General features: G+C 35.0%; 1 protein-coding gene across 1 annotated transcript; it reads right to left on the reverse strand.

Annotated features, from left to right (window-relative positions):
• Positions 1 to 808: 808 nt before the first annotated feature.
• Positions 809 to 16,216, reverse strand: SRP54 (signal recognition particle 54). Its single transcript, XM_081937622.1, has 16 exons — positions 15,986 to 16,216; positions 12,628 to 12,734; positions 12,114 to 12,205; positions 11,437 to 11,521; positions 9,187 to 9,291; positions 8,498 to 8,564; positions 8,354 to 8,411; positions 7,031 to 7,181; positions 5,498 to 5,646; positions 5,069 to 5,169; positions 4,874 to 4,960; positions 4,657 to 4,730; positions 4,454 to 4,562; positions 3,277 to 3,447; positions 1,896 to 1,991; positions 809 to 1,265 (listed from the first exon to the last, which is right to left on the reverse strand). The coding sequence occupies exons 2-16, from the start codon at positions 12,703 to 12,705 to the stop codon at positions 1,174 to 1,176; spliced, it is 1,515 nt and encodes a 504-aa protein (XP_081793748.1). The 5' UTR covers positions 12,706 to 12,734; positions 15,986 to 16,216; the 3' UTR covers positions 809 to 1,173.
• Between the last annotated feature and the right edge of the window lie 71 nt (positions 16,217 to 16,287).

Genomic DNA, 16,287 nt, shown 5'->3' on the forward strand with positions numbered 1-16,287 from the left:
AGACCAAAATAAAAAATTTAAAGAATGTTCTATGTTTTATAATATAAAATCCACTTGATAAGTCATATATATTTCCGTGCTCAGACAGAAGCCTTTGGAAATGGGAAAACCAAATGGATAGAAATACTGGACAGTCAGTATGTTAACCTTAATGTTGTTTCCCTTTAGAAATCTTTTGGGTACAATATCACATCCACCCCCTATTTAATAGAACAAAATAGTATGCCTATTACTATTAGCCATATGTGATAAGATGTATACATACCAATTACATAGTTGGGCATTTGAAATTTTCTAAATCAAAATCAATCAACACTAAGAATTAGCATTTTGTTAATCCAGCTGGTATTGATTTTGAGGTAAGTCAGACAAATTTTTCAGATAATGTGACAGCATTCTAATTTATATCAAAGGATGTAATCAAAGTTGTGTTCAAATGTTTTGCTTTCTACATGAATGGTATTTTTATTGTGTGTGGAGGTAAAGAACAACAAAGGATTTGACATAAACACAGCATCATAATTTAGTCTGGAACTGAAGATAAACGTGAAGATATAATTTATCTGAATACCCCCTGCAACAAATTTACACAAAGAATATTTGCTGGAGACATTGGCTCTTCCAAATTACCTGATAGCAACCTATCAGGAAATAAGACCTTTCATTTTATTGTTGCTGTCCAAACTTACCTCAAAGGAGGTTAAAACTGAGAAGATTGAAATTCATTCTTGAAGCACACGGTCAACAGTAAACACTTCCTTGCAACAGACTTATTTCTAAAGTTTGTTGTAAGCACAAAAATCAGCTCTTAAATTTACAACCAGGTAAGTTTATTTTACAATATATTTGTGACAAACTGGCATTGACCAAAGATCTGAATTGTTTACAAATATAACGGTTGCCATTTGAAACAATTAAAAAGTTCCTCTAAATATTAAATTTATACATGATTTATTTTTAAACAAGTCCAAGAAAATATTAAAACTGAAACATTAATAAACTGAAGTCAAACTAGAACCACTTTCTAGACCTAAAGACTGGAATATCTCCAAACTGATGTTTTAGAAGCATAATGTTGCACTAAAGTTCTCCACATCAGAAAAGGAGCTCTCATTCTTTTTAGAAATACTCCAGCAAATAATGTTCAATCAAGTCAGTTTATTAAGGCTGCTTTTACATGTTATTGAATCCCATCATGCCTTTTATATTTCCAGCAGCACCCTGTTGAAACTGGCGCATCATTGACTGCAATCCTGCCATGCCACCTGTAATGAAATATTAAAACGTAAATGTTATTTATTTTTAAATGTTTAAATGTTAAATTATTTTTCTATTGCTTCTTAAATAGCAATCATTCATGTCACCTTGATTCAAATAGCAATTATTCAGTATCTCCTTGATTCAAAAACAGTTGCAAAGAACATTTAGTGGAACAACGAAGTGCCCATGCAAACTAGAATGCATAAATGTGTCTACCAATATTGATAAACTTGTACATTTTTTGAATTCCAGACATTATGATACATAAAATGAAAAAAAGAAAAAAAGAACTTTAAAAAGTTAATATGGTACATATTAAGGAAATAGAGAAAAATAAATGAAACCATAGCTGGGGGTGGTAGTTGTATATAGCTTCCAAATAATCTAGTTGTTATGATATTATGTGCATAATATCAAGACAACCTCAATTTATTTACTTAAAAATATTGTGCATTTTTTTCATTCCAGCATATTACAATATGTAACTGTACCATAAATATAATTTTGTCATAGCAAAATGGCTGAGTTCAGTCTCTGAGATGTTTGGAAGTAGTCTTTAACTATTTTATTAAACTGTTAGGAAGCCGTACGTTTCCAGCCCACTTCTGCAGCAAGAAAAGAAAAAGCATAATTACCCATATGATGAAGAACTCTAGGATCCATCATCTTTGCCATCTGTTGGTTCAGTTTTGCCATCTGGGATGGATTTACATTCTTTGACATATCACCTCCTTAAAACAAAGAAAAAGTAAAGAGGAGAAAAAGAACAATAATGGAGTATTTCAAAATAGCCCAAAGCACACACTCTGCTAGAAAGAACTTCCCTGAAGTTGGGTTTCAGCTAAGTTCGAAAGCTCAGAAGATTAAACCTCCGATCCCGGTGACCGACCCAGAATGGATCCTACAATATTATCCTGGGACATGTATATAGTATTCACCTTCACTAATAGTTCAGAATAGTAATGAAAAGTCTCTTAGCCTCTTCTGACTGGTATCTGGCAGCAAAGCATATTGTGCAGGATTAAAATCAGCCTCACAGTCTGAGTGGTTGCTAGAGATAGCAGTTCACACAAGCAATGTAAACAAATAATGCAGCTTTCCGTGTGTTTAATGTCAATAATGATAGTTTTCTGCAGAAATTTCATAAACGTATAAAAATACTTTTCTTTCTGCAACAAATTTGTGCAAATTAGCTGCCTGTTATTTCTATACCCAATTACTACGTTTCCACTAAATGTGTTAATAGCTTTTCAAAATATTAATACAGTTAGAAATTACAAATTATTTTCTAGAATTTATGGGCTACATCCGTAAATGACTTATTAATAAGACTTCACATCTCTTTTTCCTTTCCATGTGTCTCTCAATCAATTTTTATTACAGTCACAGACCAGCATTACATGCCTCTCAAATCTGCCCTGTGGAGGATTCTTCAATCTTTTTGGGCAGATATGTGATAAATCCTGAGGGACAGTAATGAAGAAGAGATCTATCCCACCATTAAATGCTGCTTTTCAGCAGATGGATCTCTTAGATTCAGCTCTGAGTCTAGTATTAAGCAACTGAGTCAATCCATAATGCCCAATGCAAGTAGTTCTCTACCTACAACCACAACCAAACCCAAAATTTCTGTTGCTAAGTGAGACAGTTGTTAAATGAGTTTTGTCCAATTTTATGACCTTTCTTACCACAGTTGTTAAAGGAATCAATGCAGTTGTTAAGTTAGTAACACAGTTGTTGCTGTGGCTTCCCCATTGACTCTACTGGTCAGAAGTTTGCAAAAGGTGATCATATGACCCTGGGACATTGCAACTGTTATAAATATGAACCTGTTGCCAGACATCCGAATTTTGATCATGTGACCATAGGAATGCTCCAATAGTCATAAGTGTGAAAAGCAGTCACTTTTTTCAGTGCTGCTGTAAGTTTGAACAGTCACTAAACAAACGGTTGTAAGTCGAGAATTACCTGTATATGCATGTATAGTAGATATTCAAAATATGCACTGATTCTCACCTTTAAAAAGTCCTTTAATGCCTCCCATCTTTTTCACCATTTGTGCAAATTTTGTGTACTGTGTCAGGAGTTCTTGAACATCTCTAGTTGAAACACCAGAACCTCTTGCTACTCTTTGGATTCTTCCTGGTTGCTTACTGAAAACTTTGGCTCCGTCTGTACTATCTAGTTCTATAATTAAGAGAAGCAACAGATAAAGGAGGAATTATTCATGGATAATGGCGTCACAAATTTGAGATGTCAATTTAATCGACTTTTTAAAGAAAAAGATAATTTCTCTCAAAATTTTTGCGGGATCGCATCCTGCCCCATACATCCCTTCGGCCGATCGGCTCGCACAGAGAGGGACTCCTCCGGGTGCCGTCCACTAGGCAGTGCCAGCGGGCAACGCCCAGGAGCAGGGCCTTCTCTGTGATGGGCCCAACCCTCTGGAATGACCTCCCCCCCGATATCAGAAAAACCACCGATCTCTGCTCCTTCCGTAAGAAGCTTAAAACCCACCTGTTCAATTTAGCCGGCCTGGCCTAATCCCAGTTTAGTCCCTCAAGCCTGTATTTTAAATTTTTAGGGGTGGGTCTTAGGTTGTTTTTAATTTTATCAATTTGTACAGCCTATTGTTTAATTCAATTTTATGGGAATTTAAGGGTATTTATTTTTGTATACGGTTTTTAATGAGATGTCTGTACACCGCCCCGAGTCCCTTCGGGGAGAGGGGGCAGTCTATAAATTAAATAAAACTTAAAACTTAAAAAATTCTGTACCTGATTAGTACTGTTCTATACCTTATATAAGGCATAAACCAGTTTTAAAAATGAAGCAAAGATTCAGTATGATGAATAAGGTTGTATTTAAAGTTGCTGAAGAAAGTAAAAGTATAGGTTGGGATTTAATTTGTATTAGTGACGCGCCTAATAATGAAAGATGGGGGCATCAGAGAAAATTGATAACTTATTATTTTTCTCCAGAAGCAAGTCTATACTCCTGTCAGTTCCCCACAATAAATAAAGGGAGCCTTCTGGCCATAGAAGGGAAAAATTTGAATCCTATTCAATGTTTAAATCATAATGAATCACAAAATGAAAAATATACAAATATATATGTTTTGGATTTTTCATTATTCTGACAACAGCATAAACTAATTTCAACCTTCGTAATTCAGTTATTCTAGAAATGTTACCTTGATCATTCATACTGTCCATTATCGTCATCAGTTTTTTTAGCCGTGCCATTGATTCCTGTTCATTGCCTTTACTCATGAAATCTGTTCCAAAACCAGGGATCATACCCTATAATAATTTCAAAAAAAAGGGTTAAAAGCCACTTCAAAATGAATATTAATGCGTTAACTGGTTTTTAGATAACTAATCTCATTATAGTTACCAATATTTGACTGAAGGGCCCCATTTTCATGATGTTTTGGAACTGTTCGTACATATCTCTCAACGTGAATTGACCTGAATGGTTAAAACATTAAACTGTAATTATTAAACTTGTACACTGTAAATCAGATGGTTCATCCCATCTTTCAAAATAAAATGGACAAGACAATTAAACTGCCAAACATTGCTATCTTAGCAAAGTTTGGGGCATAGCTTACCATGTTTTAGTTTCTCTATGAGAGCCTCATTGTCATCTAATTTCAATTCATTTACTTTATCTATCAATCCTTCAATATCTCCCATGCCTGTAATATAAAATACACTTCTTTAACAACTGAAATGTAATCCATTACAACTCGGTGGGGGGGGGGATCAATTTTAGCAATTAAATTTTTGCAGTGAGCAATACATACCAAGAAGTTTACTGATAAAAGGCTGCGTTTTAAAAGGTTCAAAGTCATCTATATGTTCGCCAGTTCCAATAAAAATGATTGGACTTTTAGTTGCAGCAACTCTGTAGTGAAACACAGGTTTACACTTTTGTATCTTGGCCTCAAAACAAAAGATTTAAGAAAGGGAATACCTCTTGTGCATTAAGGTTTTGAAATTTGAAGAATTCACTCAACCATGATAGTTTAAAATCAGTTTGTCCTCCCACTTCCAACAAAATACAGTAAGGAGTGAAGAGAGTTTCAAGTTCCCCAAAAAGCAAAGCTAAAAGAACTGGAAAAATCTATCAAATGCACGATCGACTCTGTCTTTTCAGAACTCTTTATTTTATGCAGCTATTTCTAGGTACCACACAATGTTGCTTGGCCTATTACTAAGTAAAAACTACTTACGCACTCAATGCTCCACCTCCCTTGGCATGGCCATCAAGTTTGGTCACAATTACAGAAGCAACATCAACTTTATCTTTGAAAGCCTTTGCTTGAGCTTCACAGGCTTGACCAATAGAGGCATCCATCACGTATACTATATTATCTGGTTGCTGGAAGCAATCACCCAAACAAAGGGAAACAGAAATTAGGAGCTCTTATCCTTGCTCCACTTCAAAGTTGTAATAAATTGTAGGTCATGTTAAACCTCTAACAGTGGTATACTCATTTCATTCAGGGAGATGACAATGATTTGCTTCATGAAAATACACATTTATTCTAAATTTCAATTATGTCAATGTGTAATGATCAAATCTCAGTTGGGAAGCCCTTTCCATGTAAGTAAATAAATCCAATATTCAATCCTTTATGTCTTCAGGTGGGGGGTGGGAACTCCTTGCCTCCATCCTGGAGAGCTGCTACCAGTTGTTGTAGGTGATTTGACCTAAATAAAACTTTTATCTAATTCAAATTTTGGTTTGAAATTTAAATTTCTAGAAAAATGGAAATCCTACTTTTTGTCTGGGTGTTCATAGCACATTTTATTTTACAGGTAGCCCTTGTTTATATACAAATCTCTTGGTGACTGTTCAAAATTACAATGGACCCCAAAATGGTATTACCACCCAGATTCAAAATTCTGATGTCTACTGTCCTTTCACAGTTAGGTGATCACATTTTGGAGACTCAGCCCACATTTGTGGCTATTTGCAGCACCTCACAGTCAGGTGACTGCGATTTACAACATTTTAAAATAAAAGCTGGTCTTTACTTCTGGTTTCCAGCAAAACTGTCAATCGTGAACAATGGGTTTGCTTAACAACCATGGCATTCACTTAATGACCACTGCAACATGATGTCATAAAATTAGGATGGTTACATGATGACCAGCATGCCCCTGCAATTTGAGGCTCAATTGCAGTGATGTCAATTACCATATACATTAACAGTCTTCATACATTTATACTAGCATCAGTATAATGAGTTCTGTGTTAGCCCTTGAAGAGTGGCCATTTTGAGAGTTTCTTTACAACCGTTCCAAATTCAAATAGAAATGAATGCTGTAAATCCTATGCACCCATTTTATAGTCCCACTGAACACATGGTAAGTTGGATAGTATATATATTTAACAAATAATTAGATATGCTTATAAAAGTGCATTATATGCATATTTTACATCTGCTGTATACTGAAGATCTTAGTACATAATTATAGAACAAAAATGATAAAACAATAACTGAAAGTATATTTCCAATTCAAAACAGCTTATTGGCCACATCCAAATGGACCTTCATTCACGTATCAAGATTTTTTTGCTCCATTTCATACCAACCCAAATCTGCTCCCAAAAAATCCATTATATTTCTAGAGCATATTTGTGAGGCATGCTAGCAAATAATCATCAGCAGATACTATATTTGCTTACCATTCAAGAAGCATTATAGTTTGTAAATTCTAGAATAACTTTCATTCAGCATTACCCAAACAAAACTTACTATGGCATTAGCAACTTGTAACATTTCTTCAAACAAAGAGTCTTCCTGCTTGTGACGACCACTTGTATCAACGATTATTATTTCAAAGTTTTCATTCTTAAATTTTTCAACACCTTCTGCAGCAATAATTACAGGATCCATCTCTGTGTAACTAATTAATAGAAAAACACATACTTAAAATAATGTGAAGTTATAAAATTACTCAGAAGCAGGTGATGAGCTATGTAATGGGGAAAGCATGTTTCATCACTACAGGCAAGCAAGGAAGGAAGGGACGGGGAGATCCATCATGTGGTAGTGTAGGATCAGATAGGCTCATTGCATCAGTCAAGAATTACCAAGGAACATATTCTGAATGCCTCACTAGTTACCTCTACCTCTACTCTTATCTCTACTTATGTTAATAAGCTGACAATTAATATTAATTTATTTAAATGAAGAATTCCAATAAATTGAATTGATTATTTTACAGGTTTTTATCACATAAGTCAATATGTAATGTTGTAACATATTGTGTGAATCTAGCTACTATTACCAAAATTAAAATACAACAGAGGGAGAGAACACTATAGGGCTGGGACATACAACAGAATAGGTAAAATACTTAATTTCAAATCATTTGAGCATAAACCATCCTATTAGAATGTCCTGTTTCAAGCATAAGACTGTAGTTTTGAGTGTGAAATGAGGTAATTTCAAGCTCAAAAATTTTTCAAACCATTTCCAGAATGTTCAAACAAACCTACATAAGATTAGAATGGTTATGTTTTGTGAAATTACATCCTTGAAATAGTTTGAAATAAAACATTTTGTGTAGCCCTGCGTTGTGATAGTAAGAAAGAACTTGGAAACAAAGCTGAGTTTTGCTCTTTTGAGACAAACATATCAACTGAGTTTTCTGTATTTTTTTCATAGACAAGCAGATAATAGATATTGGATATTTTTCAAATTATGAATGTTCATTATTCATTTGCTTCTTTAACGAAATAATTTAACTTTCAAATTTCTGATATATATTGATATAAACACAAGAACATACACAAACTTAAGAAAGTATCACATAAATATGGAAGTGAATAGTATGTCCATTTCTTATTGCAGATAAACTGCTGAGTTTGGTAAAAGAGGTATTTAAACTGTGATAATATACAAATCAATTTACTTGAGCTTAAGACACCCTGCTATTAAACCTTTGGAGGATCTCTGATAAATATTAATCAAAACAATATCCCAATAATGCTTTAACTATATGTAGTGAACTTCTACAGACACCATCTCAAAACTGGATAATCAATGTTTATATGTAATAGGTATTATACATACCTCCCATAAAATGGAATTCTTGCTTTTGTTGCATTCTGTTTTAACTGATCAAAAGCACCTATAGAATACAAATATTGTTAGCCATGTAGGACATACACACCTATCAAAAAAAACAAAGTCACTAAGCAAAATTAACCACTGCACCTGCTCTGTAAGTGTCTGCACATATCAAACATGTCTTCCAGCCTTTCTTCTGGTAATAATATGCCAACTGTTAATTTAAACAAAATCAAGACATATATTTATAAGCTGTTATTAAAAAAACATTTTTGTTTTCATTCATTTGCAGTTGCACATACAAAGACTGTCAATATCTATCTTCTATCAGCTTTTTCAAGGTACAGCCAATTACGGAGTTATAGATCTAGTCTGCTTACTACCAACTATTGTTCACATGCTCTATCATGGATCTTTTTATCTTGTCAACTTTGCCAACTTGTAATACGAGCAGAGTTTTTGTATTTTATTTTTAAAAATCTAATAAATTCAAGATACCTGGATTATAAAATGGTAATACTGGCACATAACTGTTTAGCTATGTTTCACTATTAAATACTGATTTTGCCTACAAAATGCTTCCCCATACACCTTAGCCTTTAATATTTGAACATGCAGCTCAATTCTTTTATGGGTTCAATCTAGCAGCAAAACAGAGGTGTTTTTTTTAACTCTTTCCATTCACGGCTGGGAGATTCTGGAGCAGATCTGACTAGAAATGAAAAAATGAAGCTCAACCATCTAAATGGAAATCTATTCAAATACTTAATAGTCCAGTGCTACAAAAGTCTATCTAAAAACAGCTATCATTACATATCATGTAGAATACACCATACCTTTGAGCACGACGTTGTTTTGCCACTTCCTTGCAAGCCTACAAACATGATGATATTTTGTTTTCCTTTTGTGGGTGTCCAAGCTTTGACTCCAGGATCTACAAGCTATAAAATAAAATGCAGCATAATTTCCAGAATCACAAAATATTTACAAAGCCTTCGGGTTTTGTTTTGCATATTTTACATTGTGTATTTTCAGGATCACTTTTTCTGCTCAGTTCCGAAAGTCAGAAATCAAGGTTATGTTATTCTACTTTCTGCTTCAATAACATATACAACCAGAGAGCAAGGAACAATGAACATCTCTGCCCCTCAGGACACTTCCAGTCCTTCACGTTCCTCAATTGAGGAATACTGGCAATGAATACATTGAGGCTACTGGCAATGGCAATGGCAGTGCCTTTAAGATGCAAAATAGATTGCCTTAGTTCTTCTCCTCTTTGTCTTTAAGAATTTCCGCAAAAGAGATACAAAGATGCCAATACAGTCTAACATTGACCAGAAGAAGCCAATTTGAGGAAGTACAATTTACAATACACTTTATGCTAAGGAGGCTTATTTTAACTATGGATTGTTGAGAAATCATAGCAGTCTAGTGTACATGTAATTCTAACTTTCTGCGGTAAGCCGTGGTGGCAGAGTGGTTAGAATGCAGTACTGCTTCTGCTGACTGCCAGCTGCCAACAGTTTTCACCGACTCAAGGTTGACTCAGGTTTTCATCTTTCTGAGGTTAATAAAGTAAGGACCAAGATTGTTTGGGGGCAATATGCTGACACTCTAAACCACTTAGAGAGGGCTATAAAGCACTGTAAAGTAGTATATAAGTCTAAGTGCTATTGCTATAAAACTCAATGTTTGGATTTCCATATTATACAATTAATCAATCAATACAATTGCAAAGAGCAATGTATAAATTCAACCAAAGTGTTTTTATGTAAACTCGTTGAGGCAGAAATTGTAATCTTTCTGCCACAGCACAAGAATGTCATTTTTATACTAATAAAATATAATAATTATTTATCTTAATTTTTCAGCCTGATTTAAAGCTAAAGAATCAGCAATTTTAGCTTTCAGAAAAAAATTCTGATTTGAGTAGTTAGGCAAAGTAGTTAGGCAAATGTCCTTAATTTTACTCTATTTGAATTAGCACAATTGGGGAATTCTCTGCCGCAGCTTTGGGGTCCTCACTGCATAAATACATGGCGCTATTCAGAACTGAAGAACTGCAAGTGATAATCATTTTTCAAAAAAGGTGCTACGTAACCAAATCTCAACAGGAATCAGGGTCTGGCTGAACTTATCTAGCTCAGACGTTAAGCAGAGTAGTGCCCAGTTTCTATTTGGACAAGGGATCTGATTGCAGTTTGGGTGATTGGCAAATGGCTCGTATTTATGACCAGTTGAAGTTTCCTGAAATCACCTGTTTGTGATTTGTGAACTTCCCATCCCGTTTCTGACGAGTAACATTAATTGGGGAAGCTGGATTAACAGTGCTTGACTTGCTTCACGACCACGATTCACTTAATGACATGATAACAATGGACATAAAATTAGGCCCAATATATGGTGACTTGCTTAATGCCTCATTGCTTAGCGACCAAACTTCTGGTTCCAATTTTGATTAGAAGTCGAGGGCTATCTGTATTAAGATGCATATGTTCACTGAGACATATTACTAGAAATAAATATTTCCCCAATATTTCTCTCAATTTCCAGGACTTTCTACACAGTTTAACTCAATGTCTCAGTGAACAAAACTTTAGTCAAAAGAACATAGATCTGGGAGGAGAGATAGTGAGGCGTGGGGGGGAGTATTTGAAGCATCCCTGAAGTTTTAAGTGTAGGCAAACTGCCAAATGCCCAGTTTTTTTTTTTACATGATTACGTGAGTGCTGCAACAGCTATAAGTTCAGCGACCAGCTGTAAGTTATTTCATTCAGCATGCTGGCATTCAGCATGCCAGCATGCCATAATGCTGTCACTGGAAACCAAACAGTTGTATGTCGAGGACTGCCTGAACTGTTGCAATGCTATGAAGCAGATGGTTTCAATCAATAGCAAGCCTTATTAATATTATGCATACCCCATCATTGCAACAGATTCACTTTAAAATGGCCATGCATTATTCACATACTTGAATATGAGATTGATAAGAGGGCTTGGTTAGATATTCAGTTAAGAGAATAACGATGCCTACAATGTTTTCCTGTATTACAGATATAGGTTAGAAAACAATACTTTAATTTTACCTTAACAAGTTCTTTAAAGACAGCATGTTGGATCATTTTTCTTTTGTTGAGTCCAGAAGCCATTTCTTCAAGGTCAATAGCAGATCTATGGTTGGAAAAAGGGAAAAATTAATATAAGAGGACTTCTATGTCCCTTATATTAGGGACTGAACTAATATAATTTATGTTCCATTGTTATACTTAGGATCTGGGGTAGGTATTTAATATAGAGTGAACTATGTCCCCATGCTGGCTGGGGAATTCTGGGAGTTGAAGTCCACAAGTCTTAAAGTTCCCAAGTTTGGACACCCCTGCATTAACTTAACAATTACAATGATTCACTTGACAACTCTGGCAAACAAAAGTCGTAAAATGAGGCAAAATTAATTTCAACAAATGTCTTGCTTAGCAACAGAAATTTTGGACTCAGCTGTGGTTGTAATTCAAGGACTATCTGCACAGTAAAATAAAAAAAAAACAATTGTTCAGCTGAACATAATTATTCTATGTAAAATTGTATCTATATAAAATAACATCGTTATTTAATTTATACAAAATTGAATTTATTAATCAAAGCAATTCAAAACTTTACACATCCCCCCTTTTATAGTGATAAGCAACGCTAACAATGTAAATAAACTTAATACTTCAAGATAGAGATAAAACAACATTATTCTTACTTGACTTGGTTCACTTACTTGACATTTTCTCTTAGTTGTTTCACCAGCTTTATGTTGACATCAGCTTCCAATAATGCCGTACAAACTTCTTTTAGCATAGCATTTAAAACCTGTAAGGGCAGAAGTAAAATACAAAAATGTTTCTGTACAATTTATCTATAATTTAATGTTTACAATTTATCTTTCCACTGAACATTTTAGATTAATATTTACTGGCTGGAAAATAATACAGAAAATAATGAAATTTCCTATGGTTAAATCTGGTAGACATAGTGGATTGAGAAATGGATAAAAATTTCAAAAGAAATTAATGCATAAGAAATAAGAATTTTATGAATATCCCTATTATAATAATACTTAGCAAATGACACCAATTCACTGAATCTCATCCTTTGAATTTGACATAATTTATGATGTATGGAATTATTACCTTATTACTTTAATATGGGGGTCTTTTCTATCAAATCCAAACTGATAATAATCTTTTCTATGAAGCTGCCTTTATTGTATCTCACATAGAAAATTTACATACCTCTTCATTGATAATGGTAGCATTGCTCAGGGAACGCAATGCTGAGGTAATTTTTCTCCCAAGATCTGCTAAAACCATCTTGACAATAGATTCAGCTCAAATATGACCTGTAAAAAGAAATAATATTGCTAAAATTATTCTTCACAAGCTATACTTTATCCTTCATATAATAATCAATAAGTAGTAGAGAGACAGTTGTTCACTAAGTCTCTTCTACTCCTGAAATTTCAAGACTCACTGTTCCAGTCCCCAAAGGTTTTATGGTGTATTAGGAGACTGGAATAGTGACTTTTGGGGCTTCAGTCCCCAAACACTCCATAAAATCTTTGGGAACATTGAAATAAGTACAAAATTAATCATCATCATCATTCCTGTCGTCCCATCTTTCATTCAACCAGCTGGATTCATCCTCGTTAAAAGCTTCTTTCAATAAAGAAGAGCACCACTCTTTCGAGGTCTAGGATAAATGTAAGTTAATATAAACTAAGGCTGCAACTGTATTTTAGTTTAATGATTTTATTATCTGTATTAAAATATATACCATATTTAAATTTAATATTTGTCCTACTCAATCAGTGTGTGTGTGTGTGTGGGGGAATTACAATAGATAGATATAGATATACAAATATAGATATAAAACAAACAGATTGCAAGGCCTACTTTTACTCTACAAAGCTTTTACTATCCATTATACCGGTATCTTGACTCTAGATCTACCAAATAAACCGCTGCAATCATTTCCTATGGAATATATAGAAAATATCATTCTCATTACAGCATGAAACCTTAAAAATCAGCAGACACATCAGCTATAGCCTTTCTTCCAGGGATGCCATAGTTAGTTATCTATATTTCCAAGAGCAAGACTGGAAATTAAAACGGTGCTACCACATAAGACACAATGATTGAAAAGATAGAAACCTAATTGTTTTCCATCATTGCTTTGGTTCCGTCTTCTGAGTTGTAGAAATTATAGTAAGTATACCCTTTCTTCATCCTGTAAAATGCTCTGAAAATATACCATAGGAGTTTATAACAGGAAATCAAACTTAGCCACAGAAAAGCACCATATAGTGCACATAGCCGAGTTCTGACTCCTTTTACAAACCATAAAGTTGTCTTGATTAAGATGGATGGCAAACAAATTTAACAAATAAATGCTCTATTCTTGTTAATATTACATGTCATGTGTACCACGAATTATGACTTCTCAGAAAATAAGTAATCTAATAACAACTGTATAATAACAATTCTCATCTCCAATATAAGAAATTGATGCTACACTTGCACTGTTGGCAATTTGGGAGGTGGACTACATTGGTTAAATTGAAGGCTTTCCCTTCTAGTTTCAAAATGAACTTATCTACTTTATGGATTTATTCAACTTATATGGCTGCCCAGGCAGTCTAGTAAATAAACCTGCCTTCTGCCATTAAAAGCTTTATAGGTGATAATCAGCACTTTAAATTGCATTCAGAAGCTTAATGGGAATCAGTGCTGTTTGTATTACTTTAATGTGATTTCCCCCACCCACCCCTGTAGTTCTGAAGTGCAGTTATTGGAGAATCACTTTCCATCCTCAGTAAGAAAACTATGGAGAACATGTCAAATTGCTCAATTCATTTGGTTAAAATAATTTGACAGCAATATATGTCAGTTTAAAGGAAGTAAAGTTCCCATTTCATCAGAGTTTCCAATTCCAAATATGTAATCCAGCATTTGCTGATCATATTTTGGGGAAAGAAAGTAATTACCTCCATGGGTTATTTGTCATACAATATTTTATGACTTTATATCCTGTTAACTGGTTTCTTTTAATACCTGAAAACATTCATTAAACAAATATGAGGTTCCTCATCTAGCTGAATAATTAATTATTAGGATTCCTTAATTAACTGGAAAAGACTAGAAGGAACTATAGGGAAAAGAATGAAATCAGAATAACTAAATTTCAGCTATAACACTTTTAATTAATAGCCGAGAAAGACTTCAACGCAAGCAAGCATTCTTACAATTGCACTGCTAATTATATCAGGGAATATGGTGGAAGGGAACCTGTTCCATTTGCAATCTATTACTATTTTGTGAGCAGCTTTAGGATAAAGGAGATGAGATATAGTTTAAATTCGCATTTTACTCATTTACAGGATATATTTAAACTAGCGACATATATAGCAATAATAAAGAGCTTCGGGTTATCTGCACTGTTGCCCTAATAATTTGTTGACCCAACTTTCTGAATTCAACAATTAGGATGGAACAATTTGATCATGTGACAACATTTATTCAAAAACTAGAATCTGTACAAGAAAAAAATTATATAACTTATAAAGCATTGCAACACACATATTAGGTGTGTCTGAACATAAATCTTAATACGCAAGTAAAACTCAAATTGCCCTATAACTGCATAAACATTGAAATTAAATCTCAGTTTATCATACCCTATGGTGCAATCCCAGTCCCTGTAGTTATTGTATATCTCACTAAGTTGTACATGACCAAGAAAATTGGATAAATCATGATTCAGTTAAGATGTTATGTGAACATAGCCAGTATACTGAATAACAGCCTAGACCAGTTTCTGATCACCACTTTAGACACATGTATAAAAGGGGAGAATATTCAATTCTTTTTTAAAAAGTATTTCTATATTCTCCAGCACCATAGTTCAAAGGTCTCAATTCTTTAGCACTCAGCCTTTCTTATGATGAAAGTTGGACCATAACAGAGAAGACTCCTGCGAGTCCCTTGGACTGCAAGGCGATCAAACCGATCAGTCTGCTCTTTAGAAGGCCAGATCCTGAAGAGGAAACTCAAAATACTTTGGCCGCCCAATGAGAAGGAAGGACTCACTGGAGAAGAGCCTCATGCTGGGAAAGATTGAGGGCAAAAGAAGACGGGGACGACAGAGAATAAGGTGGCTGGATGGAGTCACCGAAGCAGTGGGTGTGAGCTTAAATGGACTCCGGGGGATGGTAGAGGCCAGGAGGGCCTGGAGGAATGTTGTCCATGGGGTCGCGATGGGTCGGACACGACTTCGCACCTAACAACAACAACTATATATCTGGATGTAAGAAAAGCATCCAGATTACTTGATGGGCACCGAGGATTTCAAACACCCCCGAAGAGGCTTCTTGCTCCGGTTCATCCAGTGCAACTTGTGGCATCAGTGCAAAAGCAGGACCTACATTTTTAACTTCACAGGATAGCCCGTCTGCTTCCCCTCCGCCCAAAGCTTTGAAATGTGTATCTGTGCCAAAGGGGCGAGTCTGGATAACCTGAAAAGGTCTGGAAAGGTCTGACATTTGCGGACTCGGGTTACCGAAAAGCGATCAGCCTTCCACGCAAACCTTACCGAGAAATGAAGCGGCGGCCTAACGTGGCCCCGCTCTGAAAGCCACACAACAGTCCGGGCCTCTTCGAGGGTCCTCAGAAAGCCGCTAAACCAGACCGGGCACCAGTAATCGGCTCCGATCCCTCTCCAGCATCCAAACAACCAGGAAGAGTGTCACGTCACCACTACACAAATCAGTTAGTTATCATCTTTCCCAAGGCAAACTCGGGCATCTGCTTCCGGGTCATCTGTGAGAAACGTCCCCTTTGAGAAAGGATAATAATATATACAAAAAAGGAAGAGGTGCGCGTTGACTTCAGCTT

Source organism: Natrix helvetica (genome assembly GCF_964273705.1).
Source record: "Natrix helvetica genome assembly, chromosome: 1".
In the NCBI taxonomy this organism is placed as follows: domain Eukaryota; kingdom Metazoa; phylum Chordata; class Lepidosauria; order Squamata; family Natricidae; genus Natrix; species Natrix helvetica.

What these genes read in the sequence shown, in the direction of transcription:
- SRP54 (XM_081937622.1), bottom strand. Translation starts at nt 12,705, where the DNA reads ATGGTTTTAGCAGATCTTGGGAGAAAAATTACCTCAGCATTGCGTTCC. An exon ending in GGAGGTGGAGCATTGAGTGC is followed by an intron (nt 5,170 to 5,497) that starts GTAAGTAGTTTT and finishes GTTTCACTACAG; the next exon opens with AGTTGCTGCAACTAAAAGTC. An exon ending in GGACAGTATGAATGATCAAG is followed by an intron (nt 3,448 to 4,453) that starts GTAACATTTCTA and finishes TCTTAATTATAG; the next exon opens with AACTAGATAGTACAGACGGA.